We start from the raw sequence: 27,966 nt of genomic DNA, 5'->3' as shown, positions 1-27,966 counted from the left end.
CTTACCTTGTGGCAGTAAGAGCGGCGAAACATGAGTATTTCTCCGCCCTTATTGCATCCGCAGAATGCCGTCCAATGGCCCTGTTTAAGATTGCTCTATCTCTTTTGGGTCCGGTAGATTCAGTGACCCACTTATAGGCCATTTGGAAGAGTTTTCAAAGTATCTGCAGGACAAAATTGCTCAGATCCATTTGAAGTTGGACCCTAAGCATGAAGCAGAGTCTGGGGGAGATGCCAAGGGAGTATACTTACCCTGTTATATGGGAACAGTTTGATCCTGTTTGGCCTGAGGAAGTGGACAGGATCCTCCAGACTGTTAACGCAACCACATGCCATCTTGACCCATGCCCTTCCTGGCTGGTAAACTCAGCCCAGGTGGTGACTTGTGGTTGGGTCCAGGCGATGGTTAATGCATCCTTGAGTGAGGGGATATTTCTGGCTGCCTTTAAGGAGGCGCTGGTGCACCCCCTCCTCAAGAAGCCATCCATGGACCCTACTATATTGGGCAATTTTCGCCCTGTCTCCCACCTTCCCTTTTTGGGAAAGGTGGTTGAGAAAGTGGTTGCGCTACAGCTCCAGAGGATTCTGGATGAAATGGATTATCTAGACCCCTTTCAGTCCGGTTTCAGGCCAGGATATGGGACAGAGACCACATTGGTCACACTTATGGATGATCTCTGGCGGCAGGATGGAGGGAGTGCATCCATCCTGGCTCTCTTGGACCTCTCAGTGGCTTTCGATACCATCGACCATGGTATCCTTTTGGGGTGACTCAGGGGATTGGGGGTGGGCGGTGTAGCTTTGTGCTGGTTCACCTCCTTCCTCCAGGGCTGTTCCCAATCAGTGGTGATAGGATAGGAGAGGAGAGATCTGACCCTCAACTCCTCCATTATGGAGTGCAGCAGGGTTTGGTTCTCTCTCCTCTCCTCTCCTATTCAACATCTACATGAAACTGCTGGGTGAGATCATCTGTCACCGTGGGATGAGGTATCATCAATATGCTGATGATACTCAGTTATATATTTCCATCCCGGGTGAAGTAAGTGATGCACTCTCTACCCTCTCCAAGTGCCTGGGGAACAACAGGCTTCAACTGAACCCTGGTAAGATGAAGTGGCTGTGGATTGGCGGCCCCTTGGCTTCCAGGAAGTTGTCATCTCTGGTTCTGGATGGGGTGGCACTGCCCCATTCAGAACCAGTGCGGAACCTGGGAGTCCTCCTGGACTCGCGACTCCTGCTCGAAGAGCAGGTGGAAGTCATGGCCAGGAGGGCCTTTGCACACCTTTGGGTGGTGCACCAGTTCTGCCCATTCCTGGATCAAGATGCCCTCCGAACAGTCACTCATGCCCTTGTCATCTCCCACATAGACTATTGCAACGCGCTCTACATGGGGCTACCCTTGAAGAGTATCTGGAAGCTTCAGCTGGTCCAGAATGCAGCTGCACGGACAGTTATCGGTGCTGTAAAATCAGCCCATGTGACACCACTGTTACGTGAGCTGCATTGGGTACCAGTTTGCTTCCAGATCCAATTCAGGGTGTTGATTATCACCTTTAAAGCCCTGCATGGCATGGGACCAGGCTACCTGAGGGACTGCCTCATCCCCATAACATCAACCCACCCCACCCGGTCAGGCAGAGAGGGCATGCTACAGACCCCATCAACAAAGGAATTTCATCTAGCGGGGTCCAGGAGGCAGGCCTTCTCTGCAGTGGTGCCCACCCTTTGGAATATCATGCCCCCGGAGTTGAGATGGGTTTCCTCGCTCCCAGACTTCTGGAAGAAATTGAAGACCTGGTTCTGCCGCCTTGCTTGGGATGGGGAGGGTAACAGCTCCACCTGGGGTAGTTGGTGCCATACCACCCCTATGGATCTGGATTCTATCTTCCCTTGGATTTAATATTTATTATCTTATTTACGTTTTTAAAATTGTGACTGAGATTTAGATGTTTTTATTATCTTTTTTATTGTAAACCGCCCAGAGTCCCCCACTGGGGGAGAGGGGCGGTAATATAAATCTAATAAATAAATAAATAAATAAATAAAATAATCTTCCACTGAAATTCTTGCACTGAAGCTGAGGTGAATCCACCTGATTTCCATAATGCGTGCCATTTTGTCTCCCATAAAGTTTTTCCAAAATCAGTATCCAAAACTTCTTTTAAAGTGAGGGGTCAATCTACTATTTCTAATTGCAATATTAGGCTATAATTTTTTGAAATTATTCATTCTGGTTCTAGAAAGTTAAGTATTACATTCTCAAAATTGATACGAGGTCAAATTACTGAAGCATGTTCTTTATGAAGATTTAAGTTGGTGCCAGCAAAACCATGGTAACTGGTCACCCTTTTGTTGCTCTGTTTTTTATTGAGAAGTTCCTTGTTGCTACTATAGATATCTTTTATTATGTAAAGGTTACATCCTCTCAGAAATTTCATTTGAGCTGGATCATACTGATTATTTTGCTCTATGTTATTAAAAGTGTTAGAGGATAAGTGTCCTTTATCAAAGCTATATATTTATTTTTCTAAATTTGGAGCATCATTTGAAAACATTATTTGTTTATTTTAAGAAAAAAAATGGAAGAACCACTGATTTATAAGATTATCTGGCTTCGATATAATTGCTATTTGGATTGATTGTTTAGATGGAACTTCCAAAATAAATGGAATATTTCCTAACTACACAACTTGATAATATATACTTAAATTGGGTATTCCCTGCCTCCCTACTTCTGAGGTCTATATAAAATCTTTTTATTAATTCTCAGTTTTTTGCATGAAAACAAAAACTCTATTTTTTTCTGCCCATTTCTTAATAACTGTTTTGGAATTTCCACTGGAAGGCATTGAAATTAAAAAAAAAATTTGAGCTTTGCAAGGATTTTTATTTTAACAGCTGTAATTCATTCTAAAATATTAAGATTTTTATAGATCAGCTTTCCATTTCCTTAATTTCTTCCATGTTGGTAAATCATTAATAATTTTAATTAATATTTTTGGTAATAGTTATCTTTAAATATTTTAAATATTTATATACTGTTGGAATTCCTAAGCCTTATTACCTCTTTTTAGATTTTAGGAGGAGCATGAAAGAACATTAGATATGATTTGTGAAAATTAACTGACAGTCATGGCATCTCAGTGAATTCCTCCAACTCCTTAATATATTTAGCTGGGTAGGAAGTACTTGTGAGAAAAAAAACACATTAATCTTTCAATGGAATGACTAGAAACTGGATGTAAGGAAAGATGATGTGGAATTTGTTTCGTCAAAGCAAAACGAATTATGTTACAGAGTGCCACTAAAGCATGTGGAGTTATGCTAATGAGGAAAATGAAAACGGATGCTTGGAATGATGGTGGAAGTTGCTGTGGATAAGACAAAATGTGCTGAAGATGAAGATTGCTACAAAAATGAGGATGAGAGAAATATATTGTATAATGTCTATATAGAAGAAAGCACAGTTGAAAAGAATGGAGTCAAAGACAGCAATACTTAAAAATACAAAATGCATAGCAATTTTGATAGAAATAAAAAGCTAAACAAGAAGTTTCCAGCAAAGTGAATGGAATTAAAAGCGGAAATGATAAAGTGGGGGTTGAAACTGAAATGCGGGACTGCCCGAGGAATACGTTAGAGCAAAAATATTTAAGTGTGTTTGCTCAGTTTTCGGGAAGTGAGAGGAGAGTATGTGAGGAGAATCATAGAGGAAAGTTGAATGCAGTGGGAATGAGTCACTTTAAGAAGTGTGTGTGGTAAAAACAGCAAGAGAGAAGGTCTAGAATGGAAGGGTGCTGAATGAATGCAGACTGAATATAACAATAAATATGAACACCAAAGAAAATGTTGAAGTGGTCCAAATGTATAGAGAGAATGAGGGCTGAAAAGCAAAATAAATATATGAAGACTGAGACAATGTATGAATCAGTGTTTTGTGTATGGATGTAATGGAACCAAGGCTAGTTTGGAAGGATAGTAAAGTATGAAAAGGTATAGTTAATGGTTTAGTGTAAACTAGTTGTAGTTTTTCCTTTTCTTTAAAATTCTTTGGTTTGCTTTTCTGGCAGAGAAATGCTGACTGGAACTAATAAATGTTGTAGTCCAAAATATTTGGAAGGAACCAGCTGCCTAAACTTGGATTATTAAATGAGCCATAACTAGCTTAGCCCAAACAGCAAGTTAATTTATAAACCATAGCTGAGAGGATCATAAAGGCCAAGTAATGCTAAACCATCTTTTAGGTCTTGATGTCCTATTCTGATTATTATACCTTTAACTGCTATCAGCAGTGCAAAGCGGTTTGACTGCTTCCAATAGTATCCATTGATTACAAATGAGGAGTTTCATATATTCATCTTCATCATCCAATGGCAGATTAGATTCATGTAGCTTTGTGGGATGCATTTCCACATGGGCTGCTGAAGTCAGCGTTTATCTTCCTGGTGCCCATTTTAAGCCCATGACTGATTTGATACAATTGAGGCTGGAGAAATGGTGAGACTTGCTTAGTAGTGGGGTTTAGCATTACAGAGTTGTGCCACAAGCACTGTTCCTGCTAGTCCATTGGGATGCCCAGCAATTACTTTTAGGGACTTCCTTGTATATAACAGGCTTATTGATTCAACACAACTTTCAGGTCAATGTCCCTCTCTTCCTTCATGAGTGAAGATGACAAGCCAGGAATGTGGAATGTGCAGCCCACTGGCAGGGGCCAAACCACAAGTCCTAAGAGCCCCATCTAGCACTCCCAGCAGTGAGACAGTGGTGGTTCAGCAAAATCTGGAGATTGCAAGTTCCTCACCCCAATTTAAAACCTTAATATTGGATTTAGAATGATTAGATGTCATCTTCTGATTACAGCTGTGCAATCTATGCCAGTTCATTCCATGCCAAGGGGTTTTGGTAGATAACATTATTTTAAAACCATACAACCCAACACCCAACTACCCAACACCTCTACCTCCACTTTTGATAAGAGATAGTAGGACTATGCAGCATCTCAGATTTGAAGCCCCAAAGGTGCTTTGAAGCATGCAGGGGTGCAAATGTAGTTTCTTTCTGAAGTTCCTTAAACCAAATATATCTTTTTTCCCCCTTGGGATTGCATAGCAGCTGCAAAAAGAAAACTTTCTCATTGGAGAGAAGTGGAATGAACAGCTGGATACTCTGCTCCCCCCTCTTGTCTTACACTATTTGGCAGAACAATGTATAGGGCTTGGACTAACAATTTTTGGTTAGTCCAGACTGGGGGTTGTATACCATTTTTACTTCATTTTTGGGAAGGAGACAATAGGACAAGGTGTTTTCCACTAGACTCAGGAATATTGTTATCAGATACTGGTCTTCTACAACACCTACACAGATCAGAATGAGTAGTTTGGTTGTTGAAATCTGGGTCGCATTCTCATGTCCTCCCAGCTGTTCTTTGCCCATCATTAATATAATAGTGCTAGTCTGGAATGGAATGTCTTCCTGTTCATTTTGGCATGACATCTTTTATTAGACATGCTTGCAAAACAAATAGATTGTTCTGCATGTCTTTTTAATTAAGGTTATCATGTACTGAACAGTCATTGTGTATATTCAATGATGGTTTCCAATCAAACATGTATGCCCTTAGGTTTGGACAAAATATGTGTTCTTCCATATTGTGTCTCAGGATAGTCAGGGTACTGTACTTACACTTTGTATCTAGGTACTGTATATTTGGAGGTCATCCTTATTCTTTCAATATTGTGTTCTAGGGAACAGCTATTAAGCATGTAATCTATTTCTGGGCTTCCCAGACTGGCTGCTGCAGGAACAGATTATTAGGCTGGATAAGACCAATTAAAGTTTTAATACCATGAACCACCTCAACAGATAGTAGTACTGGCTGATCTTGTTTAGGATTGGAATCAAGGCGGGGCAGGGCCTTGTTAGAAGAGCATATCAGAGCTGTAGGCTAGACTGAAAATAAAAAAAAATCCAAGAATGGAATGGCAAACCACTTTTTGTATCGTTCACAAGAGAACATCATGGACTCGCTCGTAAAGTCATCAGGAGTCAACTACAATGAATTAGTTGATGAAACAGACCCTCGAAAACCTTGAATGTAGTCTTAAGCACTCCTCCCAAAATTGTCACCAAATTGTAATTTTCATTCTGACAGGAGGGGAAAACACTTAAGACATTAGAAGCAACAGGAACTATAATACTTTTAAATCAGATCAAGTTTACTTTCTGGGCTGATCTCATCCACTTTTTTTGCCCTAATGCTACAAAAATGTTGGAATGCAGCCCTAGATATACTACTGAAAGGCCAGGTGCAGCACTTGGCTGAAGGATTGTGCATCCTTGGATCCTGGTCAACATTCTAGGATTGTAGATGTATAGGAAGTGAAAAACCAAAGCCAACAGTCTTGTTCTGTAAGTTCTGGTTGGGCTAGCTGAAGTCTACATGAAAAAAACCTTGAAATGATGTCCTGTTCTGGATTCAGCCAAAACAAAACAGGTGTAGGCTTTTCAGCTTGGGAAGACAGACTGAGAACCTTTGAGGCTGCAAAACCTGGGCAATAACTAGATGGCTGCAAAGAGATAGAAGAAAACAAACATTTTCTGTCTCTAGTGTGTTCTGGAGTTTTTAAGCTGAAATCTGGAGGGCTTAGTCCTAGTTTTTCTTGAACCATTTGCTCTGTGAGTGTAGTTATATGAGAAGACATGGGCTGACTTGGTGTTTTTGGTGAAGCGCAGCCTTTCAATCACTTACAATCTGCTGGGCAGGACATCCTGGCAGAAAATAATTCATTCCAGCCAGTCCAGTAAGAGCTTACTTTAAAAATTATTTCAGAATAAGCCTCGCCTTCTAAATCTTTGTGGTCTACACCTAAACCTCACCTTGCAGATAATCAGGAACAATAATTTCCATTTAGTCCACTATTTAAAACATTACCTGCAGATTTACCTTTTTATTTTGACTGGATGTCAAAACCAAAAACACTAATTGTGGTTACTACCTGGCAGAACAAGTGTTAGTGAAATAAAGAAAAACCTGCTGCACACACCCTTGGCTCAGCAAAATAACACTTCTTTTTACACTTGATATACTAGAGAAAAGTTGTAGCAAACAGGTCAAACCAGGAAGTTAAAAATCCTTATCTGGGAGGGTGACACAGATAATTAATGGTATTATGGGTCAGATAGCTTCCTACCTTGTATTTGTCTGAATTGGTTTGAATTTTGTGCAGTACAGAAGCAGAGACAAACAGGCAGGGCTAAACATAGAAGAGGCACAATCCTGCCCATTTCAGCATTTATACCACCTTTGGCCTTGTGCACTTGCACAAATAATTGTAGTTGAAAACAGTAGTAGTAGAAGAAAACAATCAGTGAAGTCACCAGGGGAAGAATACTCCCACCTGTTTTCTATACTGGATAGCACCAAGACTCTTGAGAGAGCCCACCCTCAAATCATGAGCTACAGAAACACTTTCCATAGACCTGCAGAAATGCCATGATTTGAGTCATTAAAGATGAACTGGCCTAACTGCATAATACAATGCCTGCAAAGTAAATTTGGTTGTAAAACAATGAAGAAGTGCTGTGGTAGGCAAAGTTGCACTTACCATAACTGCTTCTCATGTACCTTGACTGTCTACATGGATTAAAATAGTGATTTCTGAATTATGTTTAAAAGTTGTTCTGGAAAAGGTTTTTAAGCATTCAACTTTCATTAACATTAACCTGTTGCTTATAGAAATAGAACTGAATCAAAGTCCTGAGAAACAGCTATGAAATAATGTCTTAACACTTATTAGGAATATGTTAATTTGGGTCTCTTTAGTGTAGATTATTACTTGCACAAAATCATGCTGCAGTCATTGGGAATTATGTGTATATTTAATTGCACTTATACCCCAAATACAAACAAGTTTAAATGTTATTACTTCCCTTAGAAGCATTACTTTTTATGAGATTTAATTGAAATCCCTAGGCTGATTTCACAAATGGTATTTAGATCAGTCACTGCATTTCTCCTCTTGATAAATCGAAGAGAAAAGCCACGTCAATTGCAATGGAATTGTTTTCAAACAATTCTCTTTTGCTCATTTCCTGCATAAACATTGTAAATAACTTGTCTCAGATCAGAAACCACAATCCTATGATTGTTTACAATACAGGACATCTATTTGCATTCAACAGGACTCAAAATTATCTATTATCTATTTTCAAATGGTCACACTTACCGATCTTAATAAATTATCACTTGCTACCTTATTTCAATTTTTACTATCCAACTTTATTGGTAGATTAGGCATGTAAAAATGGTAAAAGCTTCTGAAAGCTAAAATAGCATTACTCAGGAAATGTGTAACCCTGAGTTTATGTAGTAGAGTGGCAGATCCTGGTTACAAATAGGCATTTGAGAAGAAGAAAAAAGATACACCTTTTAAATTAAAAGTGGCTGTGTGCAATGTATTGTATGTACTTGAAACATATTGCCAATCTTCTCCAAATTTCTTGCCTTTCTACACTGCATCCGAGTCCACATTGACAGTTACAGGATATTGTCTGCTATATTCTTTTCTCTCTTTTCTATCAGGAAACACCCCCATCCCCATAAACTTTATTCCCTCCAATGATACATTCAACTAGTCTGTGCCAACAAGATTATGGTATAAATGGAGCCAGTGACAGATACAAGAGGGAAATCATCATGCTTGGAGGAGTAACCTGAGATTTCCAGAAGTACAAATTAGAGGGCAAACACTCCTCCAAAACAAAAAAGAAAGCCAGCTCCCTTCCTCCCTGACCCACAAACTAGACATTAAATATCAGCATTTTACCACATAATGCTAAATGAGTTTTGAGGGGAAAACCTGGAGGCCAAAGGATGGAAAGGAGACAACCAGCTGGAATTCAGAAAAGCATTCTACACTACATGGCAACCTTGGTGGTAACTCCAACTTTTGTCTAATCACGAAGTAAACAATCCAGTGCCCCAGAGCTGCATGCAACCCTACAACAATTCTGTGTACAACTGAGTGCTTCCAGAAATTGCTGCCAAATTGTAGTTTTTAAGACGACAGAAGAAAAGAATGGATGTGATCATATCCACTGTACATCCACTTAATTTTACTATAGCTTAAAGGACTTGTCTTGCCTTCTTTCCCTTGTTCTCCTCACTTTTTGAAGAGCAATCCTCAGCATGCCAATTAAAGGTCAACTATGGTCCTCGGACTAAACAATTTGCACAGCTAAACAATTTGCACACACCTGAAATGCAACAGAAATGGCCACCTCAAAGAAATGTGAGGCAACACCCAAGTAGCAGTTTTTGAATGGTTATATTAAAATGAATATATTTAATCTTTATGGTCTTATAGGATTCATGTTGTGTTACATTTCAAGGTGCTCCTTCACATACGGTAATTAGACTTACAAAAAGTTTCCAATGCCAGAGGGAAAAATGGGTTGCAGTCTGCTGAGGGGGGGGGGGTATTTGGACAAAGTCCATGATCTTCCCCATTCCGCAGGCCATAGGCTGAGAAAAAAGCTTCTATTAGTAGCAGAATATTTTTCTTATGTCTAATTGCCATACTACAGTAGTGCTGAATTTTTTTGGGGGGGGGAGGGAAGCGTGGGGCTAGAGGAGTAGCACATAACCAAAGGGCTATAGAAGGGAAAGAAGCTGGACTGCATTATATACCTCAAAAAAGAGCCAACTTTCTGAAAGCACTTTCGGCATCTTACCTGAAAAAGGAACAAAGAAAGGGAAGAAAGAAAAAGAGAACTTTACTTGGATTATTTGTCTGAAAAAAAATCACACCACTTAGGCTTTGATATTATCACTTGGTGAAAAAATTAAGTAGAATTTTAGTTTTCCAAATTCAGGAAAAACGTCTTTTAATAAGACAGTTCTGGGGAAGTCAGGGATAGTCAACCTTGTGCACTCCAGATGTTGGCCTGATTGACATTAGCCACTGCCAACAAAGTCCATAGTAAAAGGAAGTAGGTGTAACCCAAAACATCTGAAAAGACCCTGCTTGCCTATCCTGTATTAGTCATGAGATTAATAAGCCTTCGTATACCAAAAATGGCTACCCTATTTAAAGGATGATAGACCAAATTTACATATTGCAGTAAGCCATAATATGGCTCTCTCCCAAAGTGGTGAAGCAGCATTGAGTATCAGATATAGAAGTCAGGTGTGTCATTCCTAATGATCTGCCCAAAGACATCTAGCTTGCTATTAGAAATAAATGCTGAATTAAGTCCAGAAATGAGGAACTTAACTGGCTCATCAAATGCTTTTGGACATATGTCTCAAAAGCCCTGCCATGGGATGTGGTGGCTGAGGATGATGGGAGCTGGTGTCCAACAACAATTCACGAGACTGTGCTTCCTCATATTTAAAACAGGGCAAGTATTCCAACTGCATAGAACGCATGGGGAAACTGTAGGTGGGTTTAAGTCAAAAGTTTCCTATGCTTCATTTCACCATGCATTGGCTTCATTTCAGCTTCAAAGTGGAGGGGACATGAACATGGCTTTGAGCAGCTTGGCTTCCAATCTTTCAAAAGCAGCAGCAATTACCTTAAAAAGTGTATGTTAGAAAAAATGGACAAAATTTTGTGTTACCAACTGATTTATCTGGCACATGGTTTCAGTGAAATTAGGGAGAAAAACAGCCCATTAGTAGTAGCATCTTATTGATTTAATAACAGGATTTATATAGCACAAAAAGAGTTCTCTACTCTTGCCTTCTATACCAGTAGCAATGTGCACAAAGATTCACGATCTTTTAAACTGTTCATCTTTGAATCACAAAATGATGTAAGTCATTTGTATTGCTCATCTAGAGATCAGAAAAAATGGTGTCTCAAAAGAATCCACTAAAAGCCATCCAGTATGTTCATGGCTGTATTAAAATTCTGAATATGCTCTTCAGGTCCAAAGCCAACATCTTGACCACATTTGCAACCTGAAATAAAGCCTACATGTCTTATGCCCAAGTAAGCGTGCATAGGACCACAGCCTGTTGCACACTTAAGCAGCAGAATAGAAATCAAACTACAGAATAGTGGAATGCCAATGAACTGTACAATTTCATCATAATGGGCAATGCTCACCCTTCCAAATGCTATATAAAACCACCTACAAATATAATGCTCTAGCTACAAATCTTTTTATTAAAAAAAATAAACAAGCCACAGTATTTCTTATACCATTCATCTTATTTTTTCCCTTACTGCATTTAAAAAAAGAAAGAAAAAGGATGAATGTTCATCTCATGAGAACAGAACAGAACAGTATGTTTGGGGATTTTCAAACATGTTGTATTAGTCTTCTGTTTTTATTTTCTTTGCCACTGGATGACATTCTTCAGCAGGCAAATCCAGTGCTTTTTGATTAGCAGGGCAATTTCCCCTTAAAGTGTTCATAGTATTGTATAGTTCTGTTGGGGGTGATGGGACTGAAGCACAAATTCTTGGAGAAGACACCATAGACTGTCCCTGGGATGCCAAGGGCACTGAAATTGCTGGTGCTCTTGCAGCAAACAATTGTGCCAGATTCTCCAAGGCAGCTGTCTGTCTGTCCATGGCATCTGCAATTCTCCTGGTAGATGTCTCCATGAGAGTAATCAGTTTGTCCATGTTTTGAGTGGCCTGATTCACATGATTGGCAAGTGTGGTAAACTCTTCCTTATGGGCATCACTTGCTCTGCTCTGTGCAAGTTCAGAGGTTTCACTGTGTTTTGAGTGCAAATCAGACAGAGCATTTACTAGTCTGTCACCCACTTGGGAAATGGCATCTACTACATCTGAAGCAGTTTCAGTTTGTCTCCTCTGTTTTCTGTTCCAGTGGTTGCTGCTTATTCTGTCAGTATCAACCAGGGAAGTTCTGGGGAAAGTGCCAGATGGGCCTGCATTGAAAGAAAGGAATGGAAGTTATCAAATGGCAAAAACCATTCCACACTTATATCTTAATTTCATTAGAATTCATTAACATTTAACATTGGGGCAAGTCAAATCATGATAAAGAAGCAACCTCTGAACAGGTGCAAACACTTCAATAAGTAAGCAATATCAAAACTTGTACACTTAAGAGTCAATGGAATTAATTTTATGCAACATTAAATGGCAGCATTTTCCCATCCATTTTAAAGCAATTAAGCATGCCCCCCACTTAAAATCCTAATTTAATTATAATACCAGAAAATCCATATTTCTGAAAGTGGGGTTGTAATCCTTAATGTTCACCTGAACCGATGGAATGACCATCTCCTCTTGCATTGAGAAAATTGGATGAAGCCACATCTTCTGCAAGAATGCCATCTTCTCCATGAGGCTCCCATTCATCACCTGGAGACTGGGCATTTATAGGTTCGGAATCCATCTGTGCATCTTGAAAATAGCCATTGGAGTCATCTGTAGGTTCTGGGATGGATGCTTCATCATCATCAGAAACCAAGACAACACTTAGCTTTTCATTTTTTTCTTGCTCCAAGCCCAATTTTTGGGCCTCTCGATTTCTTCTATCTATAGATAGAGAAACTTTGGACACCACAAGACCCTTGTGCATGCACAGGAAACTGTTCAAGGAATCATAAAATGGCAAGGCACGTTGACCGCTCACAGAAGAGTTATTTCCACAAACAATTGCCTTGTATCCTCGCCGAAGCTCCTTGGCACGCAAACGACATTGCTTCATATCCCGGTCGTAGCCATATTCTCTCATCCTATCAGAGATCCACTCATATTGTGCCTCATTGCGAAAGTTGGTGGCCAGTGAGGCTTGGACCTGGTCATCACCCCAGATCTCAATGAAGGTCCGTATTTCTTCATCAGGCCAGTAAGGATTACGGTGGCGGATACTCTTCCTAGGAGCAAATGACTGGATGTTCATATTCTCCCCTGGCAGTTGCTGTTGGTCACAAAGCAATGACTTAATCCCAACTGATGATGGACGTTTCGTTGATGCAATATATTTTGCCCGGAGGTTGTTCAGTTCTTGCAAGTTATTCTGCAGACTTTTTAAGAGATCATAATTGCCAGCCATTCTCTTCTTTAGGCCCTTGCTGTCAAAAGAGAAGTCAAACATTAACATTCTGCAAATACAGCAAAGAAAATTGTACTGATTATTCTGGGGTTCCTTGTTTGGTAGTCCTGACTGCATAAACATAATACCACTTTATGTTTAATATGCTGCTTTCTCAAAGAAATACACAATCAGAAATTTGTTTTAAAAGAATGTATATGCCTGACACATAATAGAAGAACCATCTTGTGCTCTACAGAGCTAGTTCCCATAATCTGTTCATGGCTTGAATCCAAAGGAAACTACATACGTTAAAAATCTACAGTTCAACAGTTGGGAATAATTATGAATAAGTCTGAAGCTCTTTCCTGAACTGAAAGAGAAATACAGTGGTGTGATTTCACTTTATTTATAAGAGAATTTTATTTACATAGTACTTATCCTCAATATTTTATATGATTCAAAAGTTATTCTTAACTCATGTAAGATGACTATCATTCTTCTAAGTCAATGTGCTTAGGAACTGCCATTGCAATTACTACAATTTACCTCTACGTAAATATGTTTAAGTTCAGTTATCAGAATTCAGCACAAAACAAGACCACGTGAAGATAGCATTGCTTTCACCTAGCCAGGCCTTCAGGTATTCAGATTATAAAAGCAGGGCATTAATGGAGACATTTAATGAGGTAACAAACTCTGAAAGAGCAACCCCCTTAAAACACTAGAACCAATTAAATGCCTGCATTTGAGGTTTGATAAAATATAGCCAAGCCACTAGTAATCCTGCATTTTTAGAGCTTGAGTTGGGGACTCAACATAATTTTCCACCCATACATTAAAACAAAAAATAGACAGAATTAGGCCTGTTGTATCAGTAGTATTTAGGCCTTGTAGGGCCCAGGAAGAAACAAGGGGGGCTCAGTATAGAAATCTGATTACTAACAGCAAGGGCGTTAAGAAACTGCCATATTGCAAATGACAAGCTATGGATATATATCTGTTTTTGCTCAGTCAGTAAAGAAATTTTGTGGATGGACTTCTTTAGCAACTTCCTATATCCTGATGCTCCCCAGTTAGGCTGGACCAAACTCCCATTACCCAGCCAATAGGATTATGTTGACTGGGGCTGATACAAGCTTCAGACATAACGGATAGAGATCCAATACATCTTAAGGGTGCAAGATTCAGGAGAGTAGTCTACAGCCGTCTTAGCTCCCTTACTGATTTCCCCGATTACTCCCACCCTGGTCCCCGCCAATCTAGCTGGGCAATTCCTTAAACAGAAGTTGGCGGTTTGCAAATCGTGCCTGCCAGAATCCGAAAAGCAGAGAGCTCCCCTCTTCCAGAAACCAGATCTTTTCCTTTCAAAACTCAACCTGCTCTGAAAGGGGGGAAAACAGATGCAGAAGATGGCAGGCACTCTCGCATGAAACCACACAGCCCAGACCGTTAGCTGCCAAGGGCTGGGTCCGCGATGACAGCCTCCTCGTCTCTCCCACGGGGCACTTAAATCTGGGTCGTTGCGCGCGTTTTGAAATATATCTTAGAAATATCAACTCTGGAGTACATCCGCTCTCTTCCCAGTCCCCTCTCCATTCCCAGCAAGTCCCTCTGGTGATGCTCTCCCGCACTTTCGGAGCCACCCCTAGCTGCTCTCCTAGGCTATGACGGCCATGTCGCATTCGCACGAGCCGCCCGACCCTCCTCTGCTCCCCTTCCCACAGTCGCACACTTACTCGCAAGTTCCCGGCTCGCTCGTTGGCAAGCAAACCGGCTGCGATTGGACCGGCGGCAGGACAAGCACGTCATCGACCCAATCGGAGCCTCCTTCAAAGAGGCTGGACAAAAGCAGAGGAAGAAGGCGGGGCACCAACACTCCATCAGGAAGGTGGGGAGAGCAAAAGTCAAGCTGCTGACTGACAGGCAAACCTTCCAATCAGAGGACGGAGCATGAGGAAGGGCGGGGAAGAGAAGCTAAAAAAGGGGACTTGCAAAAGAAAAGCTGCGAAGAATAACATGGGTATATCGGGTGCAGGTGGCTTAAGGGCATCCTCTCTCGCTGCAAGCGGGTCTCCGGAGATGGAGAGTTTGAGGCTTGCAACGGTTATTGCAAGAAGGAAAATAAAGTGCAACAGAAAGCAGAGTTAAAAGATCCTAGAAAGCTTCCCTCTTTTTTTTTTTTACCTTTTAAAGTTCGGCATTTCTGAGGCAGGCGTAGAAGCAGAAACTCCCGCGAAACGGAGCTGCAACTTTAATGGTCTTCAAACGGACAGCGCTCGCAATTCAAAGCACTCGTCCTTCCCACCTTGCTGAGAGAGCACATGTGACCGCCAGACCTCCGGCCACTTCAGGGGTGTGGCCACGCGCGAGGCGGTGGGGGTCCGCGCTCCCTCAGTCCCCGGGTTGCTGCGCTCTGGGCCAGCTTGGGCGGCGCTCGTCCATCCTCGTTTCTCTCCACCGGCGAGAGGGTGCCCCTTTCTCCTCTGGGACAAACTGTCAGAGTTTGACAGGACTTGGATGTCAGTTAAGCCCTGGTTTGCCTAAGTATGGCTTGCTCAATAAGCCACGATATACACATGGGCATTTTATGATTCCTTGAACGGGTTCTTGTGCGTGGAAAAGGGTCATGTGGTATCCAAAGTTTCTCTCTCTAGATCAGCGTTGTTCAACCTCGGCAACTTTAAGATATGTGGACTTCAACTTCCTGAATTCCCCAGCCTTTATTCTGCCTTGGGTTCATCCTAATGCCACACCAGTGCTGCCCTTATGACTTTAATGCAGGATAAGCGAAGGACAGCATATGGTGGATTTTCCTAATGATGTTCCCTTCCAGCTTGTTGGGAAAAACAACCACTGATACGCTCATTAATTGGTTAGACAAATATTGTAAGTTGCCTGGAACAGGTGATTTAGCCTGTTTTCAAGTGGCCTTAGTGACACGTTGCTGCATTAAGGTGCTCCACATCTACAAAGTATCACTTGGGCTGTCTCTCTCTCTTCTGAAAGAACTGAATCAGGGTCCAAAACCCTGACATGCCACAGGAAGGGAGGTTGGGCATGGGTGAAGCAGGAGGGAGAAGTAAATGCATTTATGCAGGCAATGCCTCTACAGAAGCCAGGGGTCTGGTCTCTTTGGCAGCCCCTGCCCTAAGGGGCATGAAAGGCAGCATCTAGTGACTGGAAGAGAGGGGCATACCTATAGGAGTCTGAAGTGAGCTGGGAGGATCACAGCCCATGACAATGTCATAGTTAACATCATTAATGAAGCATCATAGATCACTACTTCAAAACTGGAACAGCTAAAGAGGACTAGGCTGCCTCTTCAGTGGGTTGGGGATGAGACATCGGGTCATGTCCTTTAACAACAGCTAGCAGAGCACCTTTTATTAGTGGCATGCGAGCTCTGCATCTTGAAGCTGGAGAAACAAATGGTGAATTTTGTAATCAATTTCATTGTGTTGCTTATCCAGTTATACTTGCTGAAAAGAAGCCACAGGTTGTGGAGGTGGTATGGTCAGGGCCGCAACTGGGAGGGGGGCAAGTGGGGCATGTGCCCCGGGTGCTGTGCTGGGGGGCACCAAAATGAGTGCTGGGGGGGGACACCAAAATGGGCGTGGAATCCATGTTTGCCCTGGGTGACACAGACCGTAATTGCAGGCCTGGGTATGGTGTGGAATGAGATATATAGTTCAACCAAACTCTTCTGTATGTCAGTCTGCTTATCAAGGAAACCTGATAACTGCACCTAGAGATCTTGACAGGTTATGACAGGTGTAGTTTTCTGATGTCTCCATTCTGATCCATAATAACCTGATGCATGACTTCTTCTTTTCCCCATTATCAGAGGCCCCTGTAAAAGGGCTCTGTTTGGTGACAGGAGACTTCTGGTGTTTGGGGGATATTCCTCCAAGTTTTCATTTTGTTCTGCTAATGCTTAGGTCACTTGGGGTCTGGAAGTAGTGGAGGAAGAATCTACTGCAAAGCAAAGGAACTATGTGTTAAAAATGCTGTGCAAACAGCAGTAACAGTTAAAATATATCCTAAAATATATCCGCTTAATGTTCAGGACTTTTGTAGGCAGCCTGTCCATTGCACCATAAATGTGCAGAGAATTCAGATATATTATGTGATGTAAATGTCTCTCTTACAGCCTCGTGTGGCGCAGAGTGGTAGGCGGAAGTATTGTAACCAAAACTCTCCCCGCGACCCGAGTTCGATCCCAGTGGAAGCTGGATTCTCTCTCGGGTAGCCAGCTCAAGTTGACTCAGCCTTCCATCTTTCCGAGGTTGGTAAAATGAGTACCTAGCTTGCTGGGGAAGGTGACGGCTGGGAAAGGCAATGGCAAACCACCCCGCTATAGTCTGCCAAGAAAATGTCACAAAAGCGGCATCCCCCCAAAGGGTCAGACATGACTCGGTGCTTGCACAGGGGACCTTTCACCTTTCACAAATGTCTCTGTTCATTTTATCTTTTCCTTTTCAAGTGTGGCAATTAGCAATAGTGTGGACACCAACATTCACTAGTAACCCTTGGATAATTCCTATGATATCAGTAGTGATGAGTTGCATAATACTCAAATCGCTTGTGAATATTTTGAAGTTTAATTTTATTTTTATTAGTGTTATTAAATGTTGCTGTTGTTATTCATAGAATCATGGTTTGGAAGGGGCTCTTTAGGCCATTAAGCTCATGTATGTAAATGGCTGTGTAAGCTGGAACTCTCTATAACTTATGTTCAAGTTGTGTGCAAACTTTCCTCTGTAAAACATTTCCTGCTGCAAATGTATATGTCTAGCAGGAAGGGATGACAATCTGTGAGATATTGGGGTAGAGGGTAGGAGGGAGAAATGGATATCTTTCCATTTCAGCTTATAGAGTAATAGTTTGCACAGTTCAGAATATATTTATATTTGGAGCAGCAAGACTTAATTGATGAAAAAAGCTAAATTGATTAAAAAGATCTTCCCAAAGAAAAATTAATGCAATGTTTATAAAAAGTTAAGGAGCTCACATAAAAGAATACTTCTTTGAAATGATACTAGTTGTAATTTGCCTAAATCATCTTCAGAAATACTGCTTTTATTCACATGTAAATATATACCAATTTTATTTTTTTTGTTAAGCAATTCATCTGGTTGGTTTAGATGCTTGAGTGTAAGTGTGTGTGTGTGTGTGTGTGTATGTATATATAGACTTTAAATGTATACCTTCATTTCAAAATAAAAAAAAAGGTAAAGGTTTCCCCTGCACAGTCGTGTCCGACTCTAGGGGGCGGTGCTCATCTCCGTTTCTTAGCCGAAGAGCCAGCGCTGTCCAAAGTTGCTTCGGCAATCACATGGCCAGCATGACAGGCAAGGAATGCATACATGTCAATATATATTTTGAAGTGAAACTTCAAAAGTTCTGCATGAATAATACCTTGCTTGCCCAGACTATAGCCAAATTGACTTTAATTCTGAAGCATAAATAAAAATAACAGCATATCTTTCTTTTAAAAAAAAATAAAAAATGAAACATTTTAGAGATACAGAAATCATAATCTTTGAAACTGACTGTGCAAAGCAAGTGTTATATTTTGCTTCATGCTTAGATTGGAGCCAATTCTTAATGATTTTTAAAAGTGAAATGCTGGGATTCAAGTCATCTTGAAAACAAGACTGTGTTGCAGATTAATTGGACATTAGAACTGCCTTGCACTGGGGTTGTTTTCTGAAAGTATGCAGTATATATGTTGCACACTTAAAATCGCTATTCACATACTCCAGGGAGTAGCCTTCCCCATCTTGATGCTCTCCAGATGTTTTGGGACTATACCTCAGAGAATTCCATGAGGTGTAACTGAATTCCAATTTATCACTATGGTCATAGTGCCTAGTTCTAATATATTTGGAGGGCACCAAATTGGAGAAAACTGTTCCAGATTTTAAAAGATGTTCTAGAGTTCTGATTGACTCAAATTAAGCTAGGTAAGATGGCATATTGAGTCATGACAAATGAACACAAGAGCTGTCAGAATCCCCCAGCTTTATTGGCCTATATGCAAGCACTTCTAGGAGTTGTAGTATACCATAACGTTCGAAGGATACCAGATTATAGAAGATCAAAATATATCTGCTGAGATCTTGGTGTTAAGTTCATTTAGGGCTTTATTAGTCAGAAACAGCACCTTGAAGCAAACTTGGAAAAGCACTGGCAACCAATGCAGATGTCCCATTGTAAGTATTCAGGTAGTTCCTATGAGGAGAAGGAGCTATAGAGGTATCAAGTCACCTTTCCTCTTCAGTGATCTACTTGATTAAATCTCCTTTTAATTTGATCAGGAAAAAATGCCCAAATCACAATATCATACACATCATAAATGGGAAATGTGAGCTTCCCCACCACATCTCAGGAATGCAGTATTTTGAGCATTGCTTTAAAGTTCTTGTTCTTAAAGATACTTGAACCTATACACAGGTCAGGAAGCCACAGTACGAACAGAAGGTTGGCAAAAGAGTGAGACAAAACTGCATACTCTCTCCTTATTTATTTAACCTATATGTAGAATGTATACTGAAGGAAGCTGGATTGGAAGAAGATGAGTGTGGTTTTAAAATGAAGGAAGAAACATCAATACCCTGCACTATGCTGATGATACTACTCTGATAGCTGAAAATGCAAATGGTCTGCAAGTTCTCGTAATGAAAGCAAGGAGCACAATGAAGAAATAGAACTAAGATTAAATATAAAGAACTAATGATAACAGATACAGCAACCAGCTTTAGAATTGAGAATAAAGATATTGAAGTGGCAGAATAATTTTTTTTGCCTTTTAGGATTGACTATCAACAGAAAAGGAATCGGCAGTCAAGAAATATGCTGCAGGCTAGACTTGGTAGAATAGCAATAAAAGCCTTGGAAAAGATACTCAGTGGTATGCATCTAGACTTACAAAGAACAGAATAGTGCAAGCAATGGTTTTCCCTGTGACTGTCTATGGATGTGAAAATTGGACTTTGAAGAAGCAGGATAGAGTATTGATGCTTTTGAACTTTAGTGTTGAAACTTTGGTCCTGAGAAAACCATGGAGAACCAAGAAAGCAAACAAGTGGATCATTATCATACTTTGGACTTACTATGTGAAAACTTAGCTCTCTGGAGAAGTCTATAGTAGTGGGAAATTTGGAAGGAAAGTGCAGAAGAGGACAACTACCAGCAAGTTGGATCAACTAGATTACAGCAGTTATGAGTACATTTTGGAATACCTGAAGGACCAGGCTGGGGACAGATTGCCCTGGAGAAAATATATGTGGTTACAAAAGTTGACACTGACTTGATTGCACATATCAATCAAAATCAAACATACTTGAATTGAAACTGTCATAGCTATTTATTTATTTTATTTCTAATCTACCCAATAATTATCAGCAATCTATCGTTTTTCAGCTGGTGTATCTAAATGCTTAACAACCTATGGTCCAGGGCCCACACCACACCTGTGGTCCCTGAGTACCCCAGGGCCCAGAAGCATTGCAGGTGGTTCCTTGGTGTGCTCACCAAAATAAAAGTATGTCTTTTGTCAAGATCACCAGATCGAATGAGATTTGGTGATTTCATGCGATTCCATCCATTTAAATATACACAAACAGACTTTTGAGGTCCTCTAAATTGAATTCCTTCAGCAAAGGATCATTACCTTGTCATGGTGCTGAAGCTTGAGCACCTCAGTGATGCCATGGGCTAAACTGTGAAGGGCCACCCAAGATGGGAAGGTCATGACAGAGAGGTCAGACTAAATGTGATCCCTGGGGAAGGTAATGGCAACCCACCCCAGTATTCTTGCAGTGAAAACTAAATGGATCAGTACAACCAGAGATATGTCAGTATACCATCGGAAGATGAGAATCCCAGGTCGGAAGATGGTCAAAATGCTACTGGGGAGGAACAGAGGATGAGTTCAACTAGCCCCAGATGTGATGACGCAGCTAGCTCAAAGCCGAAAGGTTGGCTAGTGGCCGATGGTGCTGGTGGTGAACGGCGAATCCGATGTTCTCAGGATCAGCACACCATTGGAACCTGGAATGTAAGATCTATGAGCCAGGGCAAACTGGATGTGGTTCTTGGTGAGATGTCAAGATTAAAGATAGACATTTTGGGCATCAGTGAACTGAAATGGACTGGAATGGGCCACTTCACATCAAATGACCACCAGATCTACTACTGTGGACAAGAGGACCACAGAAGAAATGGACTAGCCATAATTAATAGTAAAGTGGCTAAAGCAGTGCTTGGACTTAAGGGACTGGACTTAGTAGATAGGGTCCCAGAAGAACTATGGACAGAAGTTCGCAACGTTGTTCAGGAGGCGGCAATGAAATACATTCCAAAGAAAGAGAAAACCAAGAAGGCAAAATGGCTGTCTGCTGAGACACTAGAAGTAGCCCAAGAAAGAAGGAAAGCAAAAGGCAACAGTGATAGGGGGAGGTATGCCCAATTAAATGCAAAATTCCAGAGGTTAGCCAGAAGAGATAAGGAATTATTTTTAAACAAGCAGTGCATGGAAGTGGAAGAAGACAATAGAATAGGAAGGACAAGAGACCTCTTCCAGAAAATTAGAAACATTGGAGGTAAATTCCAGGCAAAAATGGGTATGATCAAAAACAAAGATGGCAAGGACCTAACAGAAGAAGAAGAGATAAAGAAAAGGTGGCAAGAATATACGGAAGACCTGTATAGGAAGGATAACAATATCGGGGATAGCTTTGACGGTGTGGTCAGTGAGCTAGAGCCAGACATCCTGAAGAGTGAGGTTGAATGGGCCTTAAGAAGCATTGCTAATAACAAGGCAGCAGGAGATGACGGTATCCCAGCTGAACTGTTCAAAATCTTGCGAGATGATGCTGTCAAGGTAATGCATGCTATATGCCAGCAAATTTGGAAAACACAAGAATGGCCATCAGATTGGAAAAAATCAACTTATATCCCCATACCAAAAAAGGGAAACACCAAAGAATGTTCAAACTATCGAACAGTGGCACTTATTTCACATACCAGTAAGGTAATGCTCAAGATCCTGCAAGGTAGACTTCAGCAATTCATGGAGCAAGAATTGCCAGATGTACAAGCTGGGTTTAGAAAAGGCAGAGGAACTAGGGACCAAATTGCCAATATCCGCTGGATAATGGAAAAAGCCAGGGAGTTTCAGAAAAACATCTACTTCTGTTTTATTGACTATTCTATGGACCATAACAAATTGTGGCAAGTTCTTAGTGGTATGGGGATACCAAGTCATCTTGTCTGCTTCCTGAGGAATCTGTATAATGACCAAGTGGCAATGGTAAGAACAGACCACAGAACAAAGGACTGGTTTAAGATTGGGAAAGGAGTACAGCAGGGTTGTATACTCTCACCCTACCTATTCAACTTGTACGCAGAACACATCATGCGATATCCTGGGCTTGAGGAATCCAAGGCTGGAGTTAAAATCGCTGGAAGGAACATTAACAACCTCAGATATGCAGATGATACCATTTTGATGGCTGAAAGCGAAGAGGAACTAGGGAGCCTTATGATGAAGGTGAAAGAAGAAAGTGCACAAGCTGGCCTGCAGCTAAACCTGAAAAAAACTAAGATTATGGCAACCAGCTTGATTGATAACTGGCAAATAGAGAGAGAAAACGTAGAGGCAGTGAAAGACTTTGTATTTCTAGGTGCAAAGTTTACTGCAGATGCTGACTGCAGTCAGGAAATCAGAAAACGTTTATTCCTTGGGAGAAGAGCAATGACAAATCTCGATAAAATAGTTAAGAGCAGAGACATCACACTGACAACAAAGGTCCACATAGTTAAAGCAATGGTGTCCCCTGTAGTAACATATGGCTGCGAGAGCTGGACCATAAGGAAGGCTGAGAGAAGGAAGATAGATGCTTTGGAACTGTGGTGTTGGAGGAAAATTCTGAGAGTGCCTTGGACTGCAAGAAGATCAAACCAGTCCATCCTCCAGGGAATCAAGCCAGACTGCTCACTTGAGGGAATGATATTAAAGGCCAAACTGAAATACTTTGGCCACATAATGAGAAGACAGGACACCCTGGAGAAGATGCTGATGCTAGGGAGAGTGGAGGGCAAAAGGAAGAGGGGCCGACCAAGGGCAAGGTGGATGGATGATATTCTAGAGGTGACAGACTCGTCCCTTGAGGAGCTGGGGGTGTTGACAACCTACAGGAAGCTCTGGTGTGGGCTGGTCCATGAAGTCATGAAGAGTCGGAAGCGACTGAACAAATAAACAACAAAAAAATTGGATTCAAGATTTGGGGAGATCTTGTGTGCCATTGTGCCCGCAGGCACTGTCTCATCGATCCTTGCCTTATACAGCGATCTCAAGAAGGTGACATAGTGAATGCATAAAGAGAGAAGCTGGGCATCATTGCTGTAATCCAAGAAAAATATCCATTTTCTTCTCAAGCAGCTTGATATATTCTCTTTCAGCAGCTAGGTGATAAGGCACTTCTTTTCTATCTAGAAGGTCCTTATTTGTGCAGCTGAGCTGGATGGTTGCTTATAAATTGCTTCCAGTCAATATAGACAATACTCCCAGAGGGACCAACGTTAGAAATGCCTATTTTGGATTAATGATATATTAGCATGATTGAATTATACACGGCACCTTTCTCACACAGATACTCCTTAAATAATAATATTTTTTTGTTAACATTCTGAAACAAAATTGATGGGTTCATCACCATAAAATTCTTTTCTCTCTGTTCTTAAAAACAACAACTTGTACTAAAAGGTTTTGGAAAGATGGAACTTCATTGTTGCTGTTGCTGAGAGGTTGGGATCACTCTAAGATTTTAAAACTTTTTTTAGAAAAAGAAATTAGACAGCACATCTGACTTATTCTGGACTATAGCCAACATGAATGCAGAGGAATTTCAACCCAAGTTTATGCAGAAATTATTATTACCCTGTAAAAATGCTTCTCCAATTGCATTATATTGTAATTGCATTCCAAATGCTATCAAAAAGTAATGGTAATCCATGCTCCATTTGAAGAGCAGACATTTTCCCCTTTTGCTGTTTGTATAGGCATAGAGTATAACCATGGAGAAAATACTTAAGATAGTGGTATGGGGACTTCCCATTGGTATCCTGTTGGTTTAGCTGATGATGGAGCACCACATGAAGTAGGAAGTTAAAGCCCCAGTTAGAAAGCTATCAGGGAAATGAGCAAGGAGAACAATATGAGCCTATAGCAGCCAGGAAGGGGTAAAGCTGGCATTGATTGGTATTGCCCAGTAACTAGCCCCTCCATAATCAAGTTTAGTGGCAACTGCATAGAGCAGACCAGTTTGCTCATTTCCAGCTGAACATGGAATAGATGGCAGTATATATACTAAGAGAAAGAGTTATCTGCTACATTTTATATCAGACATGAGTTCATGCAGGTTAGTGATAGGATTGCATTGGTTTGCTTTTTAAAATAGTACATGAAGTTCTGAACATATTTCTTGGATGAGCTGTGATTGCTCAATGGCAGAGCAAATGCTTTGAGTGCAGTGGATCCTAAGTTCAGGTCTTCTTTAGTGAAGAAGAGGCGCACAAACCAAGCCCTAGAACCAATGCTTCCCAGAACCTTGAATGTAACCCCAGAACACCTCCAAAAGTTGCTCTGGGTTAAGTTAATATTTAACTTTTTATACTTAGTTATTTTAAAGTGCTAGAAAGGGACCATTATTAAATATATGAAGAGCAATATTAATTGTATTACATTAAAATCAAATCAAAGTTAGGCTTTTCCAGCTTCCTCCCTCCATTTTCTGGAGTGCAGCTCTCAGCATACTACACAGTGGTCAAGTGTGGTCCTTGAGTTGCAAAAGCTTGTGTGCCCCTGACTTAAAAGGGCTGGGCTAGGAAGAAAAGGCCTCTTCTGGCAATGAATATCATTTCATTTATGCACAGTTTCAGATTTTACCACTGAGTGGGAGTGTTGCCATAGTTAAGAGGACAAGATTTACTGTTCCAGAAAAAAATATCCATTAAAGACCAAAACATAGGACAGTGTATATGTTTTGTAATGAATACATGATAGCCAATGAGATCCATACATCTGTGGAACTAACACCAGAGGGCTTTTAGTCTTTTACAAACATTTGCTGCCTATGCTAGATGTGGCAAATTACTTTTGGGACAGAGAGGCATTTTAAAAGCATGTTGTGTTGCCTCAGAAACTTTAAGTCAAGCTTGCACCTCATGTCTGTATGTATTTTGACTTCCCCATCTTGCCTAATGTCTACAGCTTTGGATCCCCTGATAATCTCCCTCCTATACTGAATATGCTGTTTAGCTTTTAAGCACAGACATAGTCAGCTAGATGCTACCATCAAGGAAGGTTCCTATTCTTGAAATAAAACTCAACTCTAGCATAATAATATAGCACTTGTGTAATATATTAGCTTCAGGATGAGCTGGAAGTTTTTTGTTCCTATTTACTGCAGCCATGGGCTCTCCAGATAGTTCTACCTAAGTCTCAATTTTTCATCTTCTGCCTCTCACTGGCAATGCAGACAGAACAATATAGACATAGCTTATAGAATTGTATAAAATAGTGTTTCTGAAGTGTTGTGCAAGCTAAAGCACTATATCAATCTAAAGTATTTTTGCTTGCAATTGAGTGAATTTGCTGTATTTTCTTGCCAGCACGGAATTTGTATTGAGTCTGATGAGAATCCCTTTTGTGTGGGTAGGCATTAAAGGGATTTGCTCAGTTAGTTTTCATTATTTCAACATGAAAACACATTGCCACAATTTTCAATAAACTCTTGTTGGAATTCCATATGGAGCTGAGTTTTCCCTAACTCAATATTCTAATTCAGTATTTCAGTTCTTTTCCTCTTCTTTGAATCTGGATTAAAAGGTTAACAAACATTTAGGAAGAATGACATATAGAAGCTCCAGTAAGAATGTTGTTTCATTATGTATGAATATTTCAGGTATTTTCTTGAAGTTGTAGAAGTGCTTAAGAAGGTGTACAAACTGTCTCTCATTTGAATCAATTCTGGAAAAGAGTTACAGATTACAGTGCTAAACTCACCAATCAGTGTACCCCTCTTTAATCTGGTCTTCTAGCTTTTTTTTCTTGCTTTCCATTTTTAATTTAATGGTGGATTTATGTTTTTATTGTTTTAGTAGCTTTTATCAAAGATAGAGCATGAAATATCGATTGATCGATTATGTGCCATCAAGTCATTTTTGACTCCTAGTGATCACATAAATAGATTTTCTCCATGATGATCTATCCCTAACCTGGTTTTTCTGGTGTTCCAATGGTGCACTCATGGCCACTGTAACTGAGTCCATCCACCTTGCTGCTGGTCATTCTCTCATCTTTCCTTCCACCTTTCCTAGCATTAGAGCCTTCTCCAGAGAGCTGCATCTTTGCATAATGTGTCCAAAGTAGGATGATTTGAGCCTGGTCAACTAACTCTGGGTTAGTTTGTTTAATTATCCATTTGCTTGTTTTCTTGGCTGTCCAGGGTATTCTCAGCAGTCTTCTCTGACACCAAAGTTCAAAAGCATCAATGTTCTTCTTATCCTGCTTCTTCTAAGTCCAACTTTTGCTTCCATAGAGTGTCACAGGGAATACCATGGCTTGCAGATTCTGATCTTTGTAGGTTTAGACACATCATGGCCTTTGAATACCTTTTCCACGGCCTGCATGGCTGCTCTACCAAGTCTAGCCTGCAGCATATTACATGACTGCTGGTTCCTTTACTGTTGATGGTTGATCCTAAAAGACAGAAGCTATCCACCAATTCAGTATATTCATTTCAGTTCTAAGGGTGGTGGTTGTCATTAGTTTGGTCTTTTTTATATTTAATTTTAGTCCCATTTTTTTCCACTTTGCTCATTAACTTTTATTATTAGAGCTTGCAAATAGATTAGTGTCATCAGCATAGTGCAGATTGTTGGTATTTCTTCCTCCAGTTTTAAAACCACCTTCACCTTCTTCCAATCCAGTTTCCTTAATATATGTTCAGCATATAGGTTGAATAAATAAGAGTAGAGCAAACAGCCTCACACTCCCTTGCCAACCCGGAGCCAGCCTGTTTCACCATGTTCTGTCCATACTGTGGCTTCCTGACCTGTATATAAGTTCTCATGAGGACAATGAGATGTTTTGGGATTCCCATTTTTTTGAGCACAATCACTATATCATTAATCATTTTATATTTTCTACCCATATGGGTTTCTTGGTAAAAAATACAGGAGTGATTTACCATTCCCTCCTTCTGTGCAGTATATAGGTGCCTGCTTGCTTTAGCTGGGCAGCTGGGATGATGTTCACACCTTGGATGACACTGCTAGGAATATATACACTTGGCATACACTCTTGTTTTCTTTGCTCATTCCTCCCAGGACCCCCCTTCCCCAGTGAGGCAGCACAGCAGGTTTTTTGGGGAGGAATATTGATAATGATACTAATAAAAGTGATAATGTTGATCATGATAATAACAGCTTCTATGTAGTTCCCATGCCCTAGTTCATATCTTATTCATTGGTAAGAAAAGAAATCAAACCACTGAATGCATATCTGTAAACATAGTAACATTCATCCTTTTACCGCACTTAAAAAATATTTTCATTTAGTAATTTTGCAGAGCTAATTTTCAACTATTTTTCTTACTGGTTGCAAAATTCCAAATCTCATTTTAAATGCTGAAGTCTCTTTGTGCCTTGCAGGTTTAAATTGCAGCTACATTATCAGATTTGATAAATGCAAAGAATGTTGCAATATTTATTTTTGTGTTAGTGAAATACTGATATTGCAGTAGGTTCTATGGTACTATCCTCCCCTCGCCACTGTTTTTGCATTAAATAGAATAGCACACTGGTGATCATTCACCCCATTTACTATATTGTAGTAATTTCTACACCTTAAAGAATTAACTACATTGATAGT

At 40.5% G+C, this 27,966-nt stretch overlaps 1 protein-coding gene across 1 annotated transcript; it reads right to left on the bottom strand.

Annotated features, from left to right (window-relative positions):
* Positions 1–10,611: 10,611 nt before the first annotated feature.
* LOC134494563 (uncharacterized) lies at positions 10,612–15,226 on the bottom strand. The gene is made up of 4 exons (XM_063299815.1): positions 15,210–15,226; positions 14,762–14,863; positions 12,245–13,062; positions 10,612–11,907 (listed from the first exon to the last, which is right to left on the bottom strand). Exons 1-4 carry the CDS (start codon positions 15,224–15,226, stop codon positions 11,324–11,326), a joined length of 1,521 nt encoding a protein of 506 aa, XP_063155885.1. The 3' UTR covers positions 10,612–11,323.
* Between the last annotated feature and the right edge of the window lie 12,740 nt (positions 15,227–27,966).

The sequence above is a fragment of the Candoia aspera genome, chromosome 3 (genome assembly GCF_035149785.1).
Source record: "Candoia aspera isolate rCanAsp1 chromosome 3, rCanAsp1.hap2, whole genome shotgun sequence".
Lineage (NCBI taxonomy): Eukaryota > Metazoa > Chordata > Lepidosauria > Squamata > Boidae > Candoia > Candoia aspera.
This window is presented reverse-complemented; position numbering and strand designations above follow the sequence as displayed.

Bases quoted from the DNA above. Each gene is read 5' to 3' on its own strand.
- LOC134494563 (XM_063299815.1), bottom strand. The intron at 13,063-14,761 runs GTAAGTGTGCGA...CTCTTTTGACAG, and splicing joins AGCGAGCCGGGAACTTGCGA to CAAGGGCCTAAAGAAGAGAA. The intron at 11,908-12,244 runs GTGAACATTAAG...CTTTCAATGCAG, and splicing joins TGGTCATTCCATCGGTTCAG to GCCCATCTGGCACTTTCCCC.